Source organism: Bolinopsis microptera, chromosome 10 (assembly GCF_026151205.1).
Source record: "Bolinopsis microptera isolate Bmic1 chromosome 10, MBARI_Bmic_1.0, whole genome shotgun sequence".
In the NCBI taxonomy this organism is placed as follows: Eukaryota; Metazoa; Ctenophora; class Tentaculata; order Lobata; family Bolinopsidae; genus Bolinopsis; species Bolinopsis microptera.
The window spans coordinates 8,942,446-8,969,369 of record NC_087081.1 but is presented as its reverse complement, the minus strand read 5'-3'; the positions used below and the strand labels follow the sequence as shown (position 1 = coordinate 8,969,369).

General features: G+C 39.4%; 2 protein-coding genes across 4 annotated transcripts in view; both read right to left on the bottom strand.

Annotated features, from left to right (window-relative positions):
* Positions 1-26,924, bottom strand: part of LOC134822287 (carbohydrate sulfotransferase 15-like) — a 77,344-nt gene that overhangs the window by 10,216 nt on the left and 40,204 nt on the right. Inside the window, exons 2-7 of one of the 3 annotated variants that reach the window (XM_063833203.1) lie at positions 13,688-13,886; positions 11,724-11,803; positions 10,823-10,920; positions 8,949-9,074; positions 7,791-7,894; positions 4,491-7,112 (exon numbers count right to left, since the gene is read on the bottom strand). The exons of 1 other annotated variant lie outside the window; for it this stretch is intronic. In XM_063833203.1, the coding sequence (XP_063689273.1) occupies positions 7,034-7,112; positions 7,791-7,894; positions 8,949-9,074; positions 10,823-10,920; positions 11,724-11,803; positions 13,688-13,869 (669 nt within the window). In that variant the 5' untranslated portion in view covers positions 13,870-13,886 and the 3' untranslated portion in view covers positions 4,491-7,033. Of the gene's footprint in view, positions 1-4,490; positions 7,113-7,790; positions 7,895-8,948; positions 9,075-10,822; positions 10,921-11,247; positions 11,290-11,723; positions 11,804-13,687; positions 13,887-26,924 lie in introns of those variants that run through there. One more of the 3 variants, XM_063833204.1, reaches the window with a different exon arrangement.
* LOC134822496 (uncharacterized) lies at positions 18,507-24,522 on the bottom strand. The gene is made up of 5 exons (XM_063833607.1): positions 24,393-24,522; positions 23,727-23,787; positions 22,256-22,345; positions 21,245-21,393; positions 18,507-18,594 (listed from the first exon to the last, which is right to left on the bottom strand). The coding sequence occupies exons 1-5, from the start codon at positions 24,451-24,453 to the stop codon at positions 18,545-18,547; spliced, it is 411 nt and encodes a 136-aa protein (XP_063689677.1). The 5' UTR covers positions 24,454-24,522; the 3' UTR covers positions 18,507-18,544.

Sequence of the window (26,924 nt, the reverse complement as noted above, 5' to 3'; positions counted from 1 at the left end):
GTTACGTTGGATATGCTTTAAACTTTTCGGACACTTTCCTTGTAAATCTATGAGTAAGCTTACCAATTTTTGTTGCAATCGGAGGTCGGGAAGGATACGTAATATCTATTTGTTTGAAAAAATTGTGCTGGCCGAAATTAGCGCTAAAAAACCATCCTACAGTCGGCACGCGCGGCTCACTGTCGATGGCGCACTACCTACTACTAGTACTAGCCCTGCCGCAGCTGGGTTGGACGCGTCGGCTCGCTTCGCCCGCCGAGGGCCCCCCAGGCTCAAACAAAAATCCTGGCTACGTGCCTGATAACAACGTCGGACAATGTCCTTGGCAACACGATTTACCGTAATAATAATATCTAGAGGCTGGAACAAGTTTGTCATTTTGGCGGGGACTAGCTCCTCAATATAATATTAATATCCCATAAATTCAGATTTGCGATTACTAAAGTACTGTACTAAAACCAAAAAGTGTGTCCTGCCATCCAACAGGCCCACTCTTAGTCTTAAATATCCCCAGATAGTACAGGGTGGGCCAAAAGTCAGTAGGCATACGTTGGCCTTAATAGCTCCACCGACCATGTTTTATATTTGAGAGCTGTTGCTTTGCAGATGGCATACTGTACTTTACTACTTACTGGTTCGAGGATTCCGTCGTCAAAATTTGCAAATTCGAATATTTTAGACCACGCCCATTCAATATTAAAACGATATTAAAACACCTATACTGTTTTCTTTGAACATGCCGAAGGCCTAATTTTTTCAGAGACGGTAGAGTATTGAAGGACTTCGCCGCTTCGACGCGCCGCGCGAACTAGCATTCTTGCTTCGCAACGATCTCGATTGGTTGACATAGTCAATCAAGGTAGAGTATTAAATGTTGCATATGATCTGAAAACATGAGGCAAAACAGATTAGAAATGACGAAGTTTAAAGTTATCAAGCATTTTGTGTAGTTGTACTTCGTTAGCAAAATTGACTAGGTGATTTTGTGACACCGTGACACGACACCTTCATTGGGCACCCTTAACAATTTCCATAATGTTTAACGGGGTGGTTAACAGGTTCACCTAATCAAGTGATTAGGTAAACCAATCACCTGATCACACGTAATGAATAAACTCGTTATGCTTCATATCTCGGTCATCTGAGAAGCTACAGTTCTAATTTTTTAAAGGACAAACGTAATTCGAATAACCAAACACAATCCAATAAAATTTAGTTCGATCCGATTATTCAAACAGTCAAATAAATGCAAAAATGAACCTTCATTTGAAAAAAAAATGAACTCGAATATTTTTTGATTTGACAAATTCCTCGAGCCAGTGGTGGTAGTAAGTAATACCAGAAAGAATTATTTCAATTGGGCAATCAGTGAAGAAGCTATTAAGGCCAACGTATGCCCACTGACTTTTAGCCCACCCTGTATAAACAATCTCCCACTCGTTCTAGAAATCTCTTAACAATTCCCAAACTATCCTCCTTGTAACCAAAACAAAGATGTTAAAATTTTTTTTATTAAATACTTTTCAAATTTTACAGAGTACAGCAATAGATGAATATAAAATAGAATCGTTCAAAATATCGCCCCCATCTGTAAAATATGATGGGCACCCAAACACGGTAAACACATAGTGAACTATGTCCGCAGTAACTTGGACCCATTACATCGAATTAATCTAAATCCAAAAATTTATGAAAAACTATTTAATAACAAACAAATCTATGGTGTATAACTGTGGATATATAGTCAAAATTGGTATTTCAATACGTCAAATTCCAGATACATTAGATACAGGTCTGATATGGTCATTAATGTGTGAGAAGGTGTGCGGGTGAAGTGTGATATGATGTTGAAAGTATAGGAAGGTAGATAAAAAATTAATAAAACAAAAATAATAATAATATGGGGAGCAAAGAGACTAGGCTAGGCTGTTGTTTCACTATCCAATAAACATTTCCATAGATGCTTAGTGACCTCAGCTTTGAAAAGACTAGTAGACACAATCTGTCTTACCTGTAAAGGGAGTCCATTCCACAGTATATGAGTTCTGTAGAAAAATGATTTTGCCAGTGGGCTATTTGAGGTACATAAGGTGTGTGAATTCTGACTTAACTTAGGTAAAATTGATGACACAATAGACAGACTGTCGAGGTGGCAACGTCTTAGTCGAGAAGTGCCCTGATATAGAGATAGATAGTGAGGCAGCGATACAGGAATTAAATTGTTCAGAACTTTGTGGAAAAAAATAAGATCATTCAAGTCAAACTTTTGAGACAAAGGGAGAATGCACCCTCTGATAATCAAAACAGAAATGTTAAAATGAACTCTCTACTCGCCAAAACAGAGGTGTTAAACTAAACTCTCTGCACTACCCTGCTGTACTAAATGTCGTACACTGATAAAAGCCCTAAAATACTACGCTAAAATACTGTTTCATGTCTAGTACTAAAACTGCTAAAACGAGTATATAACACCTTGAAAACATCATATACTATACTACTAGTAGAGTTTTCTGTGCCTCCGGCAGACCAAGATGAACCTTTCCGTTGTAAACTTACGGCACAAGAAATTTCTCATGATCATAGTTGTCATATTCTGGATCGACAGACATAAAGGTTCGCAGTGGAAACATTTTTAAAAAAATCAATGGACTTTCACTTGAACGGACCTTAACTGAACGGACTTTATTTGAACGGACATTAAGATGAACGGACTTTATTTGAACGGACATTAAGATGAACGTTAGGGCCTACAGCGTTCAATTAATGTCCGTCCAAATAAGGTCCGATAAGGTACTTCACGACAATCTGTTTGCTGGGTTTTTAACCTAATTTCGTATAACATGCTCATGGCGCATATTTTGCGCAAATTTCTTAAAAACCTCCACAATCCACATAACTATTACTTATTCCTGTCATCTTTAACATTGAAATAGAATGTTTTGAACTAAAAATAAATCTGCTTCACGTGCACGAAAGAGGCTTGCAACGTGTGTATCAAAGGGGGTATAATAGTAAACGGGGTACATAGTATACCCCCAATAAAGACAACGCTGATCGTGCAGGTCGTGCTTGCCAGCACTGTGATAATGTGACATAGTATCATGCTGAGAAGATCTACTTATTTGGCGGAGGCCCACGAAACTGCATATTGCGAGAACTTCAGGTATTAATTTGTTTTGATTATTGGACAAATAAAAAAACAAATTCAATATGAATGAATATTTTAACAGTACTTATTATTTATCAAATGAATGAGGTCTCATGAAAGAGCATATTGATTATTAAACTATGAAGATCGGTTCCTTCAATAATTTAGTTCGAAACACTAATCCTTATACATTAACATACCTTACTCGGGATTATTATGACCGGGATAAAGTGGCGGGTTTAGGGTAATTTCGCCATATTTTTCCCGAACCACATTTTCACCGGTCGTTAATAAACCCGCCGACTCAGCTTTTAGGCTTCCCAAGGGGTATGGGTGCTCATATTTTAATCGTTGTCGTATATTCACTAAAGAAGACTATTGGGACACTTGTTGTAGGTTTTTCGACTTCATTTGGCTAAAATTGCAAAAAATTCACCTTTTTACCCAATTCTTGTCATATATCCTTATTGTCAAAGTTGATTTAAATAGGCCAATTTTTAATTTCTTAGGTATTGACTATCTCTACATAATGAAATAGGACTCAAAGTAAAAGTAACAGTTAAATTAAAACTTGAATTAATTAAAACTGTCAATTACATGAATCAGTTTCATCAGTCATTTATTCATAATTCTAAACAATGTGAACGATGCATTCTTTCGAAGATTTTCTACAAATTGAGTCATAATGGTTATTTGATACACGTAAACATTTAATTATTGATAATTCGACTTGTTTCTCAAGTTTTAGCAATGCGAAAATTTCTAAACTTGCTTAGCTCTAATAAGAAAATTTACATCTGAGACAAAATTTTTGAATCTAAAATTGAAAGGTTGGACACCGGTAAAATGGCGACCGGGAAAATGTGGTGGGTTTTGAGCAATTTCGCCATATTTTTCCCGAACCATATTTTTACCGGTCGTTAATAAACCCGTCGTAATAATCCCGAGTAAGGTAGTTATATTTACTTAATCTTTTAGTTTACATTTTATTGATTACTGATTTAAGGTTGATTTTAGTGTTGAACACAATAACACTTGAGAGTATAAAACTGGATAAAATACTTGGAACGCTTTTCTTAATAATAATAATAACAAAACTTTCCCGATATTCGCTCATAACTCAGTCACTTTTTGTCCAATCTTGATGAAATTTTATATGTACGAGTTCAGGGGACCACTTATAGCTACAAGTAGAGCACCTAAAACCTTGGTTTCGGGCATTTTCAGGGTATTTTTGCTAAATTGGGCCTAATTTGGACCAAATATGGGCGGTTGGGGTCCGGGAGCCCCTCAAAAGTCCGGTCACTAGTCCCAGTTTGTTGGTCAACTGCTATCTCGAAATCAAGTTTCCCAAAAAATACCCATTGCCCCCCCCCCCACCCTTAAGAGTCAAGTAATAAGGAAATTAAATTACAGGAATTATATTATTTGATTCAAATAATCTGAAAAATAGTTTTACTTTTATTTGGTCGAGGCGCTGCCTTTTTTATTTTAATGTTAAAGCAGAGAATTTGGTCAAGTGTCATAACAAATTAAATTAAATAAATTCATGCATAATGAAGTTCAAGAGTTTAATGATAATACACGCCAAAATGTATTCTTATCATCGATCCTGACATATCAAAAATGTGGACTCACATTGAACCATTGAACATATCTCAGATTGAACTTCAAAGCTTAAAAAACGAGCCGTAATACAAAACTGTCCTTCTCAACAAGATTTTATTGTATTGCTTTAATTTGGACTGTTCGCTATAAATAACTTGGTGCATGATAGACAGTATCTGTCAGGGACAAAATTCGCGATACCGCGATTTTAACAGACTATACATTAAACTATACATAAAATTTGTCGCAAATAATGGGAAAAATCGCGATTCCGTACATGACGCGATTTCTTTTTGTCCCTGGTATTTGTATAGTTCAACTGATCACGAAAATATTCAAATTCAGCTAATCATAGTTTTAAGGCTAATATTATTTATCAATTCTATTCTGAAATACTTACATAACCTTAGTTTTAATGTGAATAATACTCACTCGACACTCAGCTTAGTCAGTTATACTTATATTCAAAATAATATTTATTTTATTGCTTATTGCTTATTCAAGAACATTTTCGCCGATTTGAATTATAGATAACAGCCTTCTCGCTCTGTGTATGAAAGAGATGATAAATTTGATTTAGTTTCTAATTTCTGTACTTTCTTCAACTATCTCTTAACGGTGCAGGATAAGGGGAGAATTAATGAAGTAGGTATCAACATATCTTGTCTCTTGCAGCAAAAAAAATTTATTTTTATTTATCTTTATTAGATCTTATACTGGTAAAATTGGAACTTAAAAGATTTCGAGATTTATTAAAGCTACGGTTAACAAAACTTGGACCTCGTACGGGGGAAATTATTGACCACAATGCATTGACCACAATGCATTATAGCATAATCAGTTAATTTTTATAAAATATTCAATTATACTCTCAACTCTACCGCTACGGAGCATAAGCACGAGTTTTTGTGCTGTTAATGTACAAAATTTCATTATTTTTCATATTAATATTGGGTCACATGGCTCACTTGAGAAAGATATGTTTGATGGGTACTGGGGTTGACGGATACTCAATCTGTTGCAGATATCTTCCTAAATAATTTTCTGTCGATTGGTTTGCGAGAGAGGGTTGGTTGGTTTGTGGGTTCGGGCAATAAATAATTGTAGGCTATTTTAACTTATATTTACTATATTTAACTTATATTTACCGACTTGCGCTCCGAATCAGCTACTGTGCAACTCATCGATCAAATAAATATTGCACGGTCACCGAGGCCCGTTATTACTTTATTAGATATATAATCTTTTACAGATAATGATATTTTGATCCAAAGTAATGTTTTATGTTAATATTTTAATACAAAACAAGCGTTTCAAATCTTGAAAGCTTCATGCCCTATTACCCTCTGGTGGTTAAAATTGTTTTATTGTACTATTAAGTTAATTTCCCAAATAACATTTTATTTTTTATTTTATTTCCTCATTCCACACTGTTAAAATGTTATGTTATGAACAGTGGAATAAACAGTAGTTTCTACAACGGTCATTAGCGTGGGTATCTTCAGTTCTAAAACAGCTCAACTAGCACAACTTTCACTACGACAAACCACGTTATTAACTAATTAGTAATATCGTCACTACTTGTAAATTAATAGTTATACATTTTTCATTAAAAATAGTCGATTTTATGAAGTCTGTATCTATCGCTTCACGCGAGTTGCCTTGCTTAGTAAGTTACTGTGTCGTTCCACTTTGATCATTAGTTGCTACTTTTAATGTTTAAATATGGTCCAGAGGGACACAACAGGTCAACACCGAGAGTAGTATTACTTACATCGCCCAGATTTTACCTTTTATACTATGTATCATTCGCTCTACAATAGTTCATACCACTCAAGCAAAACGTCGAATGTACCAATCATGACGTCGTCAACTATATGACAGTATGACATTAGAGTGATGGGCAGAAGCCAGGTGATCAAGCAGGACGGGAGTAACCGGTAGTTACCAGTAGTTACCAGTAGTTACCAGTAGTTACCAGTAGTGACCAGTAGTTACCGGTAGTTACCAGTGGTAACCAGTAGTTACCCGTAGTTACCAGTAGTTACCAGTAGTTACCGGTAGTTACCAGTGGTAACCAGTAGTTACCAGTGGTAACCAGTAGTTACCAGTAGTTACCAGTGGTTACCAGTAGTTACCAGTAGTTACCAGTGGTTACTAGTGGTTGCCAGTAGTTACCAGTGGTTACCAGTGGTAACCAGTAGCTAACAGTAGTTACCAGTAGTTACCAGTGGTTACCAGTAGTTACCAGTAGTTACCAGTAGTTACCAGTGATTATCAAATAGGAGGGGAGTTACCAGGGGAACCGTCACTGTTTGCTATGTCGTCTAACCCAGAGAGAATGTAAATCTGATCCCTGGGGAGGTAGGTAAGTTTATTTATTTATACAGTCAAAATTATGATTCATTGTGCTTTAATGAACTTGGAAAATAGTGACTACTTTTCAAACTGTGTTCAGTGTATAGGAATCACCACACGATCAGTGGTTTTACAACATAGAAGCTGGTGTTACGTGGATTGTAGTCTATAATCTTATAATGGTGAGCGCGGTGATAAGATGATGCTGACCATCGTGTATCATGTATTGACAAATACAATTAATTTCAACCCTTTCTGTCATATGTTGTGACTGCAACTGGATCTAATTCTAATCATTAATGGGGGGGGGGGGGGGGGGGGGGGGGGGGGGGCATTACTGATTACTGTTAAATCTCAATCAGAACGTTCGAGATTGACAAGTCTTATAACTTCGATTTCAATAAGTCTAGCCAGTGACATGAAGTCACACCACTGGTTATATAGTGGCTAGACAGCTGCGGACTTAAATAATAAATATCCTAAATTAAGTTTTGCTTAAAATCCAGTTTAGCTTAAACATGTTAAAATCCAGTCATCATGGTTGTCAGTACAGGGGAAGTAAATTTATAAGTTATACTTATGAATTATTCATGAAAGAGGTAGCAATACTGCAATAACATTCCCGTCTAGACTATACATTATATACAAGGATGGTAACAACGTGATGAACTCTTACCTGAAGCTCTGGAGTAAGGCATCCTCGTTCGCTTGGTGTTCAGCCAGTTCTATCTCTGTGGTGGGGTAACCTTTACCTTCCCTTACTACGCGGTCTATCTGGATCTGAGAGGGAAGTCCGGATTATATTAAATTAAAAACTAAATATGCGAGTATTACAATCTTTAAAACAAAGTTGATACTGATAGTACTCGATCCATGAGTATCAGATTTAGGAACCGACCGGTCTAGGATTTTGGCAGCCGGACCGGAAACGGCCGGATATCAATATCTTTTCCGGATAGCCGGATTTTGCCGAAAAAGAACCGGGTGTTTAATAGAAGAAATTTTAGGATGCCGGAACTATTTATTCCTTTTGAACCTCGTTTTAAAATGCTGCACGAAAACGGAAAAGCCAATAAATTTGTTTAATTTGACAAGAACCTGGTCTCGTTCTTGCAACTTGTTCTGAATACCTGCTATTTATCTGATCACTAAAACATGAAGAATTAAACTTGAAGATTACAGTAGCGAAATTTGAATGTTTTTAAATACTTCCTTGTTCTTTAGAAAAACACGTAAACGATTCTTTCATGATTTTGAACGTGTTTTAATTACCTGACATCAGATCCTGAAATATCTCACTCAACCCCGAGGGCCGACATCCAAAAATAAGAACCAGGCATGTTACTCGATTTCCAAAATCAAATTATCAATGGATATAAAAATTCTCTGATATTTTTAGAAATTCCCTGATGATATCCGGCTAAGCAGCTTTAAAATAGGACCGAAACTGGAGCCGGATATTGAAGCCGAATATCCCGGATATCCTAACCGGATTGACTAATTAACAGATCAAAAACCAAGAAACACATGTTATGCTAACTATGGTAATTATTGGCATCAATCATTGTAATCATTGTAATCATTGTAATCATTGTAATCATTGTAATCATTGTAATCATTGTAATCATTGTAATCATTGTAATCATTGTAATCATTGTAATCATTGTAATCATTGTAATCATTGTAATCAAATTGTAATCATTGTAATCATTGTAATCATTGTAATCATTGTAATCATTGTAATCATTGTAATCATTGTAATCATTGTAATCATTGTAATCATTGTAATCATTGTAATCATTGTAATCATTGTTGACAACGAAAGAAAGCTGACCTGTCCATCCTGGTGAATCCTACAGACGAACTGGACTATCTGTCTGTCGTTGTTGACTGGGAGGGTATCCAGGTTGATTCTCTGTACAGGGCCACCCTCGTGCTTTACCAGCTTAGTGTCACGTGACTGATAATTATACTGGGTTAATAAAACAATTATTCATTAAAACAATTACTAATTTTTACGGCACAGTAAATATCAATATACCAACCATGCAGCTGCTGCTTAACAATATGAATGAACAAAATATGATACACAAATCAGTGAAGGCTTGAGGTAGTTTCAAGTTGTCACTCACTTCACGGATTAATGTGCTCAACTCTCCACTAGCGCTATGTCATTACACAAATAATAAAAATATACTTAAAGAGTTTAAAAAGCAAATTTTCGTCCTCAAAAGCTCTCTCTTTGGAGACACAGGAAAGCTCAGTAGAGTTTTAGTTCACATACCAATTTAAAAATTTAAGAAGTGTAGCATGTTTTAGATCGGTGACTCGGAGAGACAGATATCTTGGAGGGCATAACCGGATTGGGTGTGAAATTTAAAATATAATAAAATATGTAGTTGGGTCGCCCTGACTTTGATGAGAAAGTGATCTATTGAAGTAGATAGATCTGAGTTCTGTTGAAGTAGATAGATCTGAGCTCCCTCCCTCCTCTCCCATCGGAGGGAGGGAGGGAGGGAGGGAGGGAGGGAGGGAGGGAGGGAGGGAGGGAGGGAGGGAGGGAGGGAGGGAGGGAGGGAGGGAAGGAGGGAGAAGTACAATATACACACTCTGTGCACATTCAAATTGTAGACCGTTAGACTCACGACTGTTATTGTTAGGGTGTATAATGTAATGACGTTAACAAGATATTGATACCTTAAACTATTAAAGTGGGTGACTGGTTATGGTGGTGGTGGGGGTTATGATGGTGGTGGTGGGGGTTTTGATGGTGGTGGTGGGGGTTATGATGGTGGTGGTGGGGGTTATGATGGTGGTGGTGGGGGTTATGATGGTGGTGGTGGGGGTTATGATGGTGGTGGTGGTGACTGATGAAAATAAATAAACAATTGCAATCCACGTCAACCTAAATACGGCCACCCCGTAATCGGATTTTTGTGAAGATGTGAATTTTTAAAGATTCACAATTTGTTAAATACATACATTCTGGCGAATGTTTGCAAACTTCTCCTAAGCTTATGTATGAGTCGATTTGATTGGTACATTATTTAATCGATTTATAAATAAAGAATTGTAGCTCAGGAAAATTATAATAAAACAAAAAATGACGCATTTTTGTAAGAGGCCACTTTTTATAAACGTCGACGTGTGGACTGTGGAATGAGGAAAAAATTATTTAAATTAGAATTGATTTGTAAAATGACGTCCCAACTAGTGTAATGTGGTAAGCTGGTTACAGGGAGTAGTTTAATATTTTAGGATTTATAGTATAGGTTTATAGAAACAACCGATAGAAATTAGTGTAGATTAAGAGTCCGAGTAGATTAAAGACGAAAGAGCATATAAAATCTGGGTTTTGAGCATGTCAAGGTGATTTGGCATAATTGGGCATAATTGGGACCAAAAATGGGCGTGGCTGTCCCGCGGGCACCGGTGGCCACCTGGAGTCCGGAACCTCTCAAAAGTTCATCTCTAAATCAATTTTCACAACAAAATCAAATATGATGTATGCCACAAAACTACCTATTTTCATGAGAACATTTGATATCAGTTGGGATGATAGCCACCTTCCAGTATCTCCTTTACGCAATCTCATCAGATATTATTAAACTGTTCAACACTGCACAGACAAGAAGAAAGTAAAATATGTAAAATATGTAAGGAAGTTTGAAATAACAAAATTAAAATATTTTACTTGAAATAACTTACCTGGTGATAGTATATTTTGAACAATTGTTCGCCAGCGTTCTGCACGTGGATATTTATGTTGGAGCACATGTCGATTGTAATTGTTCTCAGCGTTACTCCTGCGATCATAGAATTAGTTTACCTTTAAACCTGAAGAGGCAATGTTATATCAATGAAAGGGGGGCCTATATTGTAAAGCTGATATTCAACTTGGATTCCAGCTGGGGTAAAGGGCACTGTAGAGAGCTGGCTCTTTGCAGACATCATAGAGCTACATCATAGAGTACAAAAGCTGCTAAGCGATCTCGAACATGCTGCATTACAGGTCGAACTTGCCATGAACACCTTTATTACCATCAAACATGGCTCCAACTGGAAGCTTGCATTAACTTAAACTAGAGCAGGCTGATGATTTCAAGTATCTGGGCTCCTATACATTTTCCCACCTATAGGCATAGCATCGGTACTCGTGCAGAGACGCGCCAGATTCGCCGGCCCGGCCATTGCATGAAGGCCTCTGAAGTCCGACCAGGTCATCTTCACCATCCTCCTTTGGCGCCTCCCTAGTCCGGTCGCGGGAGGAGGCCACTCGCAATTTTATATGTTGCTCCGTTCAGCTGCAAGCTCACGCCTTGGAAAAGTGCCGATAAAAGCAGTTGTAGTTTCGATAATATTCACTTTCACTACTACAGTTGTTCTGGAAATTAACAACCTCAACAACCTGGTCAATCCCAGGCCTCTATTCTCTAATAACTGTAAAATGGTACTTCTCTTGATGGTTTCAAAAAGCACTGCCACTATATTGTCATGCCAATTCCCATCTTTTCGAACTCAACATGTTGCTGCTTCAGAGAATATTTGCGCAATTAGAAAGACAATGTATATGACAGCTATAAAAATAAAATAGAAGTGAAGCTGTTACCTCGTCGTATGTAAAGGTCAACGTTGTCTGAGCTGACAATTTCGCACATCTCCGTCATTACCGGTGCATTAAAGTACACACTGAAATAAGGGAGTTAATATTGATAATTTTTTAAATTTTTTAAAATCTAATACTTTTCAAACAATACATAATTATACAGAATTGAATGTTTTTAAATAAACCCAGTTATAAAAGGAAAAAACCGATATAGCCCTAATGACAAGCAGTCAACATGGAAATGGTGGAGCGATCAAAAGCTGGCCGGCTGGTCCTTTGCTCCTGTTCCTCGCAAGTGAACAGAAATATAAAAAGATTATTTCGTTAATATATAAAAGCCACGATTATATTACCGACCCATTCTTTGATGATTGATATTACTATTAGTACCAGCTTGAATTACTTTCAAAGTTAAGAGAGCACTTAATAACTCAAATGCAAAAATGTTCGTAGCGCGATGCACTACTGGGTCGCGCGCGCATCAAATAATGCTTCTCGCATCAAATAATGCTTCGGTAGATCGGCGAGATGCACCACTGTGCCTCACCGAGCTGCGAAGGATTGACATCGTGAATCAACAAAAATGTCTACCGTCGGCCGTCCACGTTAAACTAGAAACGCTTGTAGTTGTAAATAGTTTATCAAAGATTGTGATCAGAGTCAGACTTGTCGTCCACGCAGGTCAAGACTCAAAGACTATAAAAGCGAGGACGAGCACCTTTGACCTTTTTCGATTACTGGAAATATTACAAATGGCAATTCGTGAAACTTCTAACAAAATTTAGCCACTAAAATTGACTAGTAAAAGAGTATAATTTATACTCCTTTTATACTGTATAAAAGGTTCGGCACCAAGTCCCCGGCCCAAGGATGATAATTAATCACTCTACACTCGACTGTCACGTGACTTTTTCAACCCGTTCTCTAGCTGGTCCTGAACGACTATTCGAAACCCTAACCCTCTTATTTGATCCCAACCCTAACCCTAACCCAATCCTTAACAAAAGCATAAGCTGAAACCCTAACCCTAACGAGAAATTAGAATTACTTCCTTATACGGCCATATCACGTGATCGATACAGTTTTTCGCCTATATCTCGTCAGGGGAGCATTTTAACCCTATATCATGGGGGGTGATTCGGAATCAGCGTCCGAAAATACATCGATTGAAGTTGGTTTCAACTGTCGGGGGCCCTTTTAGAACAATCTCGAAGATCGACTGTAGAGTGATTTAGTACGCTCGCCGGCCCAACGTAGGTTTGCAGATCAAACCACGCGTAACGCGCGTCGCGTGACACGAGTCATTGCGTCATAACCTTTTCAAACCAGTATTCAGTCTTAACAAATTATTTTTTATAGTTATACGTTGTTAATTAGGATTGCCAGGATTTCTCAATGCCAGCAGGTATAAATGATCGATGATAACTTTTATTCAATTTTATCTAAAGCTTTTAAGTTTAACGTTAAAAATTAATCACAGTGCTACTGCTGGCAGTGGCAAGCATGACCATTGACCGTGGCTCTTATGTACATTCTGGTATCACTATCCTATTTACCACCTATACTATTTCTATTATACCCCCTTAACTGTTGTTCAGGCATTGCATTGAGACTCGCCAAAAGTATTTCAGCAGTCATATTTTAAGTCCAAACAATTCAATGTCAATGTCAAAGATGACAGGAATTATAAAAATAGTTATGTGGAGGTTTTTAAGAAATTTGCGCACACGATGCGCCAGCACTGTTAGTGTTATACGAAATTCGGTAAAAACCCAAAATCGCCATATTGAGATGCCTTAAAGTTAAAAACCACGTTAAAACTGAGTTAGAGATCTGAAATTTTGCAGGGCATTTATAGACTTTTAGATGTTACCCAAATCGACGGTAAAAAATGTTTCAAGTATTATTCAAAACAAATTATACTTATATTTTATAGTTAATTAGCCTAAGGAACATGATAATCTCACCTCAGATTATTACAAGCTTCAATTCCTGCTTTAGCACACTTTTGTGTTATCCTTATAGACGCGTCCGTACTATTACAAATGTAAAGACCTTCCTTGGTCTTGGGTTCTACTGATATGGTGGTACCATGGTAACCAGTTACCATGGACCTAGCTCGGGACTGTAGAAACGGGTTATACGACATCTTTCCGTGAAGTCTTCCTGGGATTAGTGGTTATTTCTAAATATCATTTTAATTTTAGATTGTAGCAGGGTTCAAAAGATTCAGAATGCAGAATTAAGATAAGGTGTTTTGAAATATAATGAACTAGCAGGAACCCGTATAACCCTAAAATGGTGTCAAGACTCAAAAGACTAAAATAATTATTACCTATTTAATTCGCGTTTTTGACACCACTTGGGGGTCCAAATTTTGGGCTCTAAAACTCCTATTCCTTGGCCAAGTTTTTATTTTTTCATGCTGATTTGAAAAGCATAAAAGCATTTGACCCAGTCGAAAAAGTTTCAGTTGTATATCTTTTACGGTTTTTGCGGAAAGTCACGTTAAAGTTGATGCCGTGGTGTCAGTAAAATGGCACGGATCCATATATATGTATACATCTATATATCATCTCGCTTTACATATAGTAAGATATGGCCTTTTTGAAGCTTTGAAAACGACTGGAATATGGAAATATACGGAAAATGTCGCACTATAAAACTATTATTAATATCATTACTGCAACAACCTGGTTTATATCAGAACAGATATCTAGGTAATTCTGATATTGACACAATTTATTATAACTTCTTTTATAAAATAGCTACAATATGAAGAAACATGTACAGTTTAAAAAACGGGAAAATAGTACTGTGTTCTGAAGCTCTTTTCGATAAATGGTAAAACAATTAGTACATTCGATTGTTAAAATTTAGTTGATAGCCATAAAGCAATAATTTTGGATTCAAAATCTAAATTGATTAGAATTTCACTTTGGAAACAAATTAAAGAAATGTTAAACTTAAAAATAAAAGCAGAACTGCAACACGTTACCCTTCAGTACTGCATGCAGGCGTTAACATCACAATAAATTAACACCTGTCATGTGGTGTCACATAAACCACGAGGCGGAAATTCATTAAGTTTTAAACGTCCACAGACGGTTATATTGTTGAAATAATAAACGTAATTGTAGAACTCAGTAACCATACTAATTATTATACTTATAGTGATAGCTTATCACACCGATAACGGTGACTTTACATTAATCTTGACTGTGAAGGGCGAATGAGATTTGAAATATATCCGGACACAAGTCAACAGTTTGCATTACTAAGTTTAAGATAAAGCTTCTTAAAACGTTAAGTAAGTTCATTATAAACTTATTAACACAAGCTCTCTCAATTAGACAATAGGGCGGTAATAAGGTAGGTAATGAAGCGTTTAATGAGATAATGACTTGTAATTTGTGCAGCACACTTCCTTTACTATTATGTCACTTTGTTTTGTTGAGACTATGTGTACAAATTTATTAGTACATTTATTAAAATATAGTCTTGTGATTAGTACATTTATTAAAATATCATCTCGTGATTCGTTACATAATTCATTACATGTAGTTACAGGTATTTGTACATACGTGCGTAATCATGCGACTTGTTTGTATCAGTATATTAGGTAGCCTCGTGATTTATCATGTAATTAATTTGATACGTAATAACGTAACCATGGTGAATAACTGGTAGTGGTACACGTTAATACTGTACAAGTAACAAGTACTTAATTGGTTGATGAGCCAATTAGCTATCTATATTATGAGATTATTCTGATTAAGAGATCTCAACATTTCTCCGACCACTCCTACCCCTCTCCCATTTACTAACTCTACTCGGTGTACTTATATATAAGTACATATATATAGATGTATATATAGATGTTATAACGGAACATAAGCGCAGGCCTAAAACCAAAAAAAGGGCATTTAACCGATTATATAGTTATACGTAAACCTAAACGAGCCTAATTAATCTTCCTACATCACGAGGTAAAGAAAATCAGGATTACAAAGTCCTAACATCACATACAGGCCGCTGGCTGCGGCACGAGGTTAGCCGAGAGAATTAGAATCACTCAACATCACATACCAAAATGTCATGTCACGCGGGTTGGCATCAGCTGAAATGCTGGCACAAGTCCAAACAACATGTGCTGTTATGCTGGCAGAGGAAAGAAGTAACGTTTGTGTGGGTTCTCCTGACTCCTGCCAAGATCCCTCCCCGAACTTTCAAGATACCAACTTGGTTACCTTGGTAACCAGGCCGCATTCTTGGGATACCAAGGAGCAGTATAGCGTAATTAAGTTTAGGTAATGTTTTTGCTTTCGACCCCAGCGAACCTAGGAAGAGCGAACCGAAAGTTTCTTGGTCATAAAATGCTGCTCAATTCATACACATAGATACAATTGTCCAACTTAAAAATCAATATTAAATACTGGAACGTTAACTGTTGTTGGCAATGAATGACGTAGCTCAACATTTTCTGAATACCAAGCCTGACGTGTAGTGACTCTCGTGAGCCCGGAGAACTCGAGTAATAGAGCTGACGAGGAGTAGGAGGAACTGGCAAGCCTATACATGCCCAAAAGCACATGATGTGATGATTTAACAGTGACCTTAACTGTTTTACATCTGCAGGACTCGGAGTCATTTGTGCGAGGACTGAGGATGGTCTTATATCAGTTATTCTGTTGTTGTGAGGTCACGGGGGCGAGACCTTACAATTTATAAACTCGTACAATTTAACTGGTAAGGTGTATGCTATAATGAACCTTTCACTGATTGTTCAGTGTCTGCTCTACTGTCATGAGGTTATATAACTAGAAGCAATTAATAACTATTCTAAAAGATGAAACTTGAAAAACCTAGAAACCAGGAGTAGAATTGCGAGTTCTGAACTGGCCGTATAAAAAATAGGCAAAAATTAGTGCTGGTTGGTTCATTAACAACATTTAAACCAGATATTTGTGACGTTATTAGTGTCTGTGTAGCGCTAAGTTTACGCGTGACCATGACACACGGCCATAAGAAGTGAGGTTCAGAGTTGTGAAAAACGACAAATTATGATATTCCTTATCCGTCGCAACTAAATAGTGTCCCTGGTGGAATCCCAACTCTGTTAGCTTCCTGGTAGGAAGTAACTGCAGTTGTTATTACAATTATAGTATAGGAAACTATTTATAGTTGACCCGTGGGTTGAAGGTATTGACCAATCAGATACGAGAAATCACATCATGTGACCAGTTTTCATCCAATTACATTTCAAAAGGACCCAAAAGGTGGGTCAACCATTCCGGTATGTACTGTATAGCTGCAGTTAATTGAGGTGCCTTACAAGTGATAGGTTTACTTTTACTATAAATTCCGGGTGGTAGTAGTATGAAACAAGTGTTAATTGTGAGGATGAAACCCGATACCTTGTAGGCGGACAATTAGTGCAAGTTATTTTGTATAACTTATTAATTTATTAGTTACAGTAACGCTTGTCGGCTTGTAGTTGTAAGTGTATGGCACTGTGGTGTATTGTTTTAACATAGTGCCAAAGCCACGCAAATAAATAGGTAAGTTTACTCACGAGATGTAATGTCAGTATAATTGTAATTTGTAAATAAATAAACTGATTATAAAGGAAGGTTGAAATCTGCAAAACAGAAAATTATGATTTTTATGTGTCAATAAAATTAAGCTATCACACAGCTGATGCAGGTGCCAACAGCCAAAATCTGAAAATCGTATTGTCAGTGGAGCTTGTAAATTGTAGAATCACCATTGATAGATAATCATAAGCATTGTAGAACTATTTGTTCAATTTTAAATCTTAGACAGTGGATATGCGGTGATCGTATTATAGATAAGCATCAGTTTTACCTGAATAATAACAGTAAGAGCTATTTTTCGTATCAGCATTTTTGTTAATCTTAAAAGATGAGCAGCCAAATCCCTCGATTCCCTTGATTCCCATAGAAAATGCTGTTAAGAGTATTTTCAACTTATCAAGTATCAGAAATTCGAAATTCTCTGAAACACTTGCACTTTCAATTTCTAGAAGAAAAAAAAACACCCATAGTCCATATGGAAGTGAGATATGGAACACGACTCAAGTGCAGACAAGAAAATTAGAGTCTTTCCATCAGTACTGCTTACGCAGAATCCTGAGAGTGAGGTGGTTCCATCGAGTAAGAAATGAAGATGTTTTAAGAAGGGCTTCAATAACTGCTCTTACTGACATAATAGCAACAAAACGGCTACGTTGGTTTGGACATGTCAGTAGAATGCCTGAAGATCGGTTACCTAACTATCTACTTGAATGGAAACCCAAGCATGGGAAACGATCAAGAGGCAGGCCTAGGAAGAGCTTAAATGATGTATTTATTGAAGATGCTGAGCAGAGATTGGATCGTAATGGACTCACGATTGATTGTATGAGAAGATTGGCTGCAGATCGAAAAGGATGGAGAAATATTACCCGCCGAAGTTGTATAATACAAAGTAATGACGCAGATGACGCAGACTAATCCTTTTGGATGGAGATCTCGCCATGTAACATGTATGTATAGTCCATACAGCAATACATTTCATTTCACTTCATGTATACTGAAAAAGCTGTTTGCTTTATCAAAAAACTCGACACTTAATTCATGAATTCCTGTAAAGTTAAATTCTCAGACAGAAGAAGTTACTTTGATCACCATGAAGCTTAGCAAATTTATCAATTATCTTTGCTTCACGTTCAGGGATTGGTCAACTTCATAAGGGAGGAAGTGTTTAGCGTCAGAAATACTGATGTTTTTTTGCAGAAACTCCAAGAAACTCCCGAGCTGTCATTACACGGACACAATATCTATCGATTGAGAGAGATCGTCACAGATTCTAACTGAAATATATAATGTTAATGATGTGCCTGTTTACGTGTTAATTGTATATGAACAAGGTTTCAATGCCAATTTCCCCATAATATTCAGCACGATCAATGAGCACTCGGTTTGTGTTTGTGATACTTAAACAATGGATATTTCACGGGTGGGCGACAATTGACCCCCCGACAATATAATTTAATACAATTAACCCTGACCCTGGACCCAGGACCCAGGACCCAGGACCCAGGACCCAGGACCCAGGACCCAGGACCCAGGACCCAGGACCCAGGACCCAGGACCCAGGACCCAGGACCCAGGACCCAGGACCCAGGACCCAGGACCCAGGACCCAGGACCCAGGACCCAGGACCCAGGACCCAGGACCCAGGACCCAGGACCCAGGACCCAGGACCCAGGACCCAGGACCCAGGACCCAGGACCCAGGACCCAGGACCCAGGACCCAGGACCCAGGACCCAGGACCCAGGACCCAGGACCCAGGACCCAGGACCCAGGACCCAGGACCCTGACCCTGACCCTGACCCCGACCCTGACCCTGACCCTGACCCTGACCCTGACCCTGACCCTGACCCTGACCCTGACCCTGACCCTGACCCTGACCCTGACCCTGACCCTGACCCTGACCCTGACCCTGACCCTGACCCTGACCCTGACCCTGACCCTGACCCTGACCCTGACCCTGACCCTGACCCTGACCCTGACCCTGACCCTGACCCTGACCCTGACCCTGACCCTGACCCTGACCCTGACCCTGACCCTGACCCTGACCCTGACCCTGACCCTGACCCTGACCCTGACCCTGACCCTGACCCTGACCCTGACCCTGACCCTGACCCTGACCCTGACCCTGACCCTGACCCTGACCCTGACCCTGACCCTGACCCTGACCCTGACCCTGACCCTGACCCTGACCCTGACCCTGACCCTGACCCTGACCCTGACCCTGACCCTGACCCTGACCCTGACCCTGACCCTGACCCTGACCCTGACCCTGACCCTGACCCTGACCCTGACCCTGACCCTGACCCTGACCCTGACCCTGACCCTGACCCTGACCCTGACCCTGACCCTGACCCTGACCCTGACCCTGACCCTGACCCTGACCCTGACCCTGACCCTGACCCTGACCCTGACCCTGACCCTGACCCTGACCCTGACCCTGACCCTGACCCTGACCCTGACCCTGACCCTGACCCTGACCCTGACCCTGACCCTGACCCTGACCCTGACCCTGACCCTGACCCTGACCCTGACCCTGACCCTGACCCTGACCCTGACCCTGACCCTGACCCTGACCCTGACCCTGACCCTGACCCTGACCCTGACCCTGACCCTGACCCTGACCCTGACCCTGACCCTGACCCTGACCCTGACCCTGACCCTGACCCTGACCCTGACCCTGACCCTGACCCTGACCCTGACCCTGACCCTGACCCTGACCCTGACCCTGACCCTGACCCTGACCCTGACCCTGACCCTGACCCTGACCCTGACCCTGACCCTGACCCTGACCCTGACCCTGACCCTGACCCTGACCCTGACCCTGACCCTGACCCTGACCCTGACCCTGACCCTGACCCTGACCCTGACCCTGACCCTGACCCTGACCCAGGACCCAGGACCCAGGACCCAGGACCCAGGACCCAGGACCCAGGACCCAGGACCCAGAACCCAGGACCCAGGACCCAGGACCCAGGACCCAGGACCCAGGACCCAGGACCCAGGACCCAGGACCCAGGACCCAGGACCCAGGACCCAGGACCCAGGACCCAGGACCCAGGACCCAGGACCCAGGACCCAGGACCCAGGACCCAGGACCCAGGACCCAGGACCCAGGACCCAGGACCCAGGACCCAGGACCCAGGACCCAGGACCCAGGACCCAGGACCCAGGACCCAGGACCCAGGACCCAGGACCCAGGACCCAGGACCCAGGACCCAGGACCCAGGACCCAGGACCCAGGACCCAGGACCCAGGACCCAGGACCCAGGACCCAGGACCCAGGACCCAGGACCCAGGACCCAGGACCCAGGACCCAGGACCCAGGACCCAGGACCCAGGACCCAGGACCCAGGACCCAGGACCCAGGACCCAGGACCCAGGACCCAGGACCCAGGACCCAGGACCCAGGACCCAGGACCCAGGACCCAGGACCCAGGACCCAGGACCCAGGACCCAGGACCCAGGACCCAGGACCCAGGACCCAGGACCCAGGACCCTGACCTTAACCCGATCAATTGACCCCAGTGTAATTACATGGGGGTCAATTGTCGTACTAAACCCTAGATTTCGCGACAATTGACCCCAGTGTAATTACATAGGGGGTCAATTGTCGCGGTACCATATTTCACATATAGACACTGGACACATGTCACATTATCAAAGGATCAAAATCTGGCATACGCTATAAATATATGTAAACTGTCTCTTATGAGTATTGCTGAAAGCACAGTGTAAGGCCTACACGGACCGCCTCTAACTAGCCAATCCCTGTTTACATGCCGTGTAGCAGGGGACTAGAAAGAGCTAAACTAGTAAGCGGGGCATAGCCAATACACTACACTTCCATCATTGAGTATATTACCAACCAAGAGGAAAATTTCCTTGTGTTATCTTGATAAGTAAAGATAAGGTTAAAAGTGACTCACGGCTGTTTTCGGGATCAGGTTCTTCTTGAAAAACAGTGCCAAGTTCATCCCTAATCGTTTTATCGTTAATTTCTCTCGGATCTGAACTCTTTTTAAGATCCTTTGTTGTCTCCCTGACTGATCTTTTTTCTGATACCCTTCTCAGCCACCTGGGAAATAATATAAGTGCTGGTCAAAACGTTTAGCGTCTGAACATGCTAGATTAATAGATGCTAAAATTAGGCCACTATCGTTGAAAACACTATCTTTGTTTGTTTACCAATATCCTCAAACTTCAATGAACGTATCCTTAAACTATAATGAGTGTTTTTCACTTTTATGTGTCCGAATTGGTTAAGCTTAATAATATTTGGTAAATAATGTGGTAGTGGACAGTGGTGGTGCCATTAATCAAAATGTAATGCATATAAACAAAACATGAAGTATAAAGCATAATCTGTGCGGATTGTACGAATACCAATATTTTAAAGCTATTTTAATTTCGCTACTTCTACTTTCTACTTTCACTTTATCTTACTATATATAAAGCGAGACGATATATATATATTTATCCGTGCCATTTTACTGACACCACGGCATCAACTTTAAAGCGAATTTCCGCAAAAACCGTAAAAGATATACAACTGAAACTTTTTTGACTGGGTCAAATGCTTTAATAACCTCCAATTCAGCATGAAAAAATAAAAATTGGCCAAGAATTAGTGATTTTAGAGCCCAAAATTTGGACCCCCAAGTGGTGTCAAAAACGCGAATTAAATAGGTAATAATTATTTTGGTCTGTTGAGTCTTGAAACCGTTTAGAGTTATATTATACGGGTTCCTGCTAGTATTTATAAAGTTATGAGACTACTCACACTTGAGTTTTCTTCATTAAGTGGTTTGGAAATAACAAACGAACGAATGAACAACAAACAGACAGACTTTTCATTATTATTAAAGATATCTTTTTGATAATTATATCTATCTTATAGCTTTATAGGATTCTATTTTGTAAATAAAAAATCATATTACCTCATGCTAGCTCGTCTCACTCTATTCGCATTTGCTTTGGTGATGAAGTATGAGGCTGCTTGCATTTTCACCCTCGACCTATTCACCACCCTGAGAAATACGATTAGTATTTTGCTACTAGGTGTTGTTAGGTGTTGCTACTAGGTGTTGCTAGGTGTTGCTAGGTGTTAGGTGTTAGGTGTTGCAGGCCTGTAAATATCCATTCAAGATGCTACCAGAAGGAATTGAACTAGTCTCCTGAACACTTTAAAAATCTGAGCTGTTAATCACAGAGAATATGTAGATTTTTATTTAATTATTGGTATTTTATCAATTTGGTATTTTAAATATTGGTATTTTACCAATTTATGGACTGTAATCTATCAAAATTTGGTCGCACCGTTTTTAATCATAGTTCATAACTCAGTCAATTTTTGATGTATCGGAAGTTGTTACGGTTTTTTTCAAACCTACATGGTTAAAATGTAGCAAGTATCCAAATTTTGGTCGGAAAATTATCCCAAGACCGTTGTCTTGTGCAGTACCAAAGCACATTATCAGAACTTATTATAGAACTGCTGTCTGCTGACGAGTATAGTCAAAAACCTTGCGTAATCTAATTTGAGCGATGGTTTGTCGGAAGGTGAAATGACAGTTGATGCATGATCAAAAGTCTGGTCTGAACTCTAATTTCAAGACTTAACTTTCTATCCCTTGCCATGCACATGCCATGAACATGCAGGGATATTAAAACACTGACAGATTGGACGGTCAAATGACAAAATGTTGGCGCCGGGTCACGGATTGGCAGGTAGTGTTTCCCACCTTCACTTTATTTCACGATTCAAATTCTATTCACGATTTGATTCTGCAGTGTCAATATAAATTACATGAACACTGCGCGAAACGTGGCACTCCCATGTAACATTAGAAGAGAGTGTCACGTACGCAAGGTTGACGGTTCACTTTTCCGCCTCTAGTCTCTACCATAATAATGATATAGTTCCAGGAAGAGACGTCAGAATTTAGCCTCCAAATATTGTTTTGATAGAAAAGGAGTGCCAGTTTCACTTAAATGTTGTGTGGAGTAGAGTTAAAAAATCAACTATAATTAGACATACCTAACTACATACCTTACATACCTAACTACATACCTTACATACCTAACTACATACCTAACTACATACCTTACATACCTAACTACATACCTTACATACCTCACATGAACCGGTACTAAATTATTTTGTGAGCTAGACATGGTTAAGGTTTAAGAACAGAGAATGACTCTTTCGTATATAGTTTCTTTCGGTGTCAAATTGTTATAGTTTCTTTGATTATTATATTATTATTGAAAAGACAGTTCGAAAACATAAAGAATGGGCGCTCACTAAGCATTAAATCAGTGTCATGCGTCAACAAATTAATAATTTGACTAAGTTATTCACTAAGTAGGAAGCTAAGTTATCAAACATAAAATAGTCAATAATCTTACCGTTTTTTGGAAGCTATCAAGTGTCTCAGAGCGTTAAAGACGGCAGTTACTAACGTTAGCCCTGTGGAATAAGTACTATCTCTTATTTTGGAGCTGGTTATACGATTATAGGTAGTTATAACCTATGTTCATTTGATACCTTACCTCATAAAATCAATCATCACATCTAGTCAAATTTGTTATTTCATTTAATGCGCCAAGAGCGAGCTGTCTGAAAGACACGTTTTTGTAATGAATATTTTAAAGACATGGTTATAATATAAGCTGGTGAGAGCCCGCTATGCGAAAAAGCGCACGCTGGTGGATATAATATAAGGATAGGGATGTTTATTGTTGCTGTATCAATAAATGCAACTTTATAGTTATACCAGTAAACCTTTTAACGAGGCCTTTTAATTTCATCAATCCCGAAGACATGACCAAGCTCAATTTATGCGATTTCACAAGCCTCGATATTTATATTATTAGGCATTATCTGTTATCAGCGCATTAATATTGATGAATTATTACGACAAAACATCATTATTTGATATAAATTATGTAAAGTGTAAACTTACCAGTTTGTGACAAACTTACTCATACTGCAGCAGCTGTGACAAAACCACAGTCAGCATGATACATAATAAGCCACTAATTATCCAATTATCCAATTACCTAATAACTTACCCACACAGAAGACGAGTAATATTCTTATGAGGACGTAGGGAAGCGCCTCAGTCATGGCCATGTCCCCCAGCCCGACTGTGCTCAATGTTATTGTGTAGAAGTAAAAACATTGGACCAAGCTGTCCGTTGAGTCGGTTTCTGTCATGATCTGAAAAATCACAAATGATGTTTTTGTACGCTTTTAAAATGCCTAAAAGTACGCTAAGATACTCAAAATGTGGAAGTGGCGCAAAATTTGAAAATTTATAATGCATTATAGGTATATGTTGCCAAATACAAATTCAGGATGTTTCTAGATTAAACATTATGGCTGAAAGAAAACATCAGCTAAATTTATATCTTTACATAGAAGCAGGCGAACCAGTGAAATATATAACTAAAATGAATTGAAGCAAATAAATGATCAACAGAAAATGTAAAATTAGTAAAAGTAGAAGTTAAACCCACGTAGCTAAGAACTCCTATGTAAGTCCCGAGCAGCAGGGTTAACACAAGGAGGGATAAAATACTGATCGTAGTAGACGCTACCTCCAGCTGTAGTAAAGAGTTTTAAGTGAGGTTCTCCTTGCTGTTAGAGTGTTAGATAGACTGTTTGAATGATAAACTGTATTGTTGATTGACTGTGTGGTTGCCGAAAGTATTAAATTTGTTTGATACTTTCAGCACTACTATATAACAAATAATTGGAGAATAATAAGAATATAATGTCGTGACATTGCAATGTCACGACATTATATTCTTATTATTCATGAAACTATCGCCCCCAGAAAAGGTACCATCACAACTCACACCACTATCAACAAACAATTCATGGTAGATCTCAACATACCACTCAAAGCAGAGAGAGACCTATCTATACCAACCATGATGCTTGAACGACGCTTCACGGTCACCACTCCTGGAGCTGACAACATTGGATATAGAGGCTCACTCCAAAACACCATCGACAACATCCCCAGTGAAACCATCACCTGCTACACAGACGGGTCACGCACAGACTCAGGTAGCGGGGCTGGTTATATTATCACCACAGACAACAACAACACTACACTAGATGAAAGATCATTCAAGCTTCCCGATTATTGCACCGTATATCAAACAGAACTCACTGCCATCATCGAAGCTTGTAAATATCTATCAACTTACACAAACACACATATCATCATATGGTCAGACAGTCTCTCTTCTATTCAAGCCATATCCTCACCTTCAACGAGGAGTAGGACTACTAGAGACTGTTACGACACCCTCAATACACTCGGATCCACTAACACCTTAGAGATCAGATGGATAGCTGCACACATTGGATTGTGGGGTAATGAAAAAGCAGACGAGCTGGCCAAAAATGGTACAACCAGTGAATCCACTTTGAATTGCCCAATTCCACAATCTTACATCAAACGCCTGATCAACGACAAAGTCACAAAACTTAATCAAGAATCATGGATTACTGATGGTCCCAGACACACTAAACTGACACTTGGACATAAAAACATCAACATCATCAAAAATCTCAACACTACACTCAGTAACAACAGACAAAATTATAGTACTGGAGTGCACCTCATCACGGGACATTGTGGCCTCAACAAACACCTACACACCATTCGCAAATCAGACACAAGTGCTTGTCCTAAATGCGGCGACGAAGAGGAGACTGTCTCACACTTTCTCGGACAGTGCCCGGCTATTGCCCAAATAAGAGGTCAATATTTCCGGGACTACTACCTCTCTGTCAATGACATATTCGACAACCAACACATCTCCACCATTGTCAACTTTACAAACCACACTAAACGCTTAGTGGTGCCAGAGGAGTTGGACCAGACAGGTGTAACATAGCGACTATTTTAACGCCGTCTTATTTCGCCTCTCTCTTCCACACTCAACCACCACTTAAGCGTTTATCCATGACACACCCCACAACACTTACCATCATCCTTGATTACACATCTTGATTCCACTGGCATCCTCCCACAGGACTGCCATACCCCAGAGGTAGGCAAAGCATTCATATGCTATCCTCTCGTGGGCCAACCAGGCCCAGCCTCTCTAAAAAAAATAAAAAAAAAAAATTGCAATGTCGACCAATTTCGTTCGCCTAAAAACAAGAGAATTTTAACTTTGCCGCAATACACGGAATCATCAGAAATTTCCATCAGAAGCATCACAACGATGCGAATCATGAAAAATGTTCCTATCCGGATAGTATACTAAGATACTAGTTATACTGTTTGTATTTAAATATGCGATAATATTCCTCCAATCCTCTCAGTGACACTGGTTGTTCAAAAGTATCAACCCCTAACTTGAGTTTACTAGTTTATAAACCCCTCCGGGATAGAATAAGATTCTGATAATCCCGGCTCCCGCTAAATAGATTCTGATAATCCCGGCTCCCGCTGTTAGTTTTTTCCCGCTGAATAAATAACCCCGGCACAGCTTTTATAATCCCGCCCCGCTAATTTGGCTCAACAAGATTTGTTTTGTTTTGATATTCCATGAGAATTTCAACCGCGTACTGTCACGTGT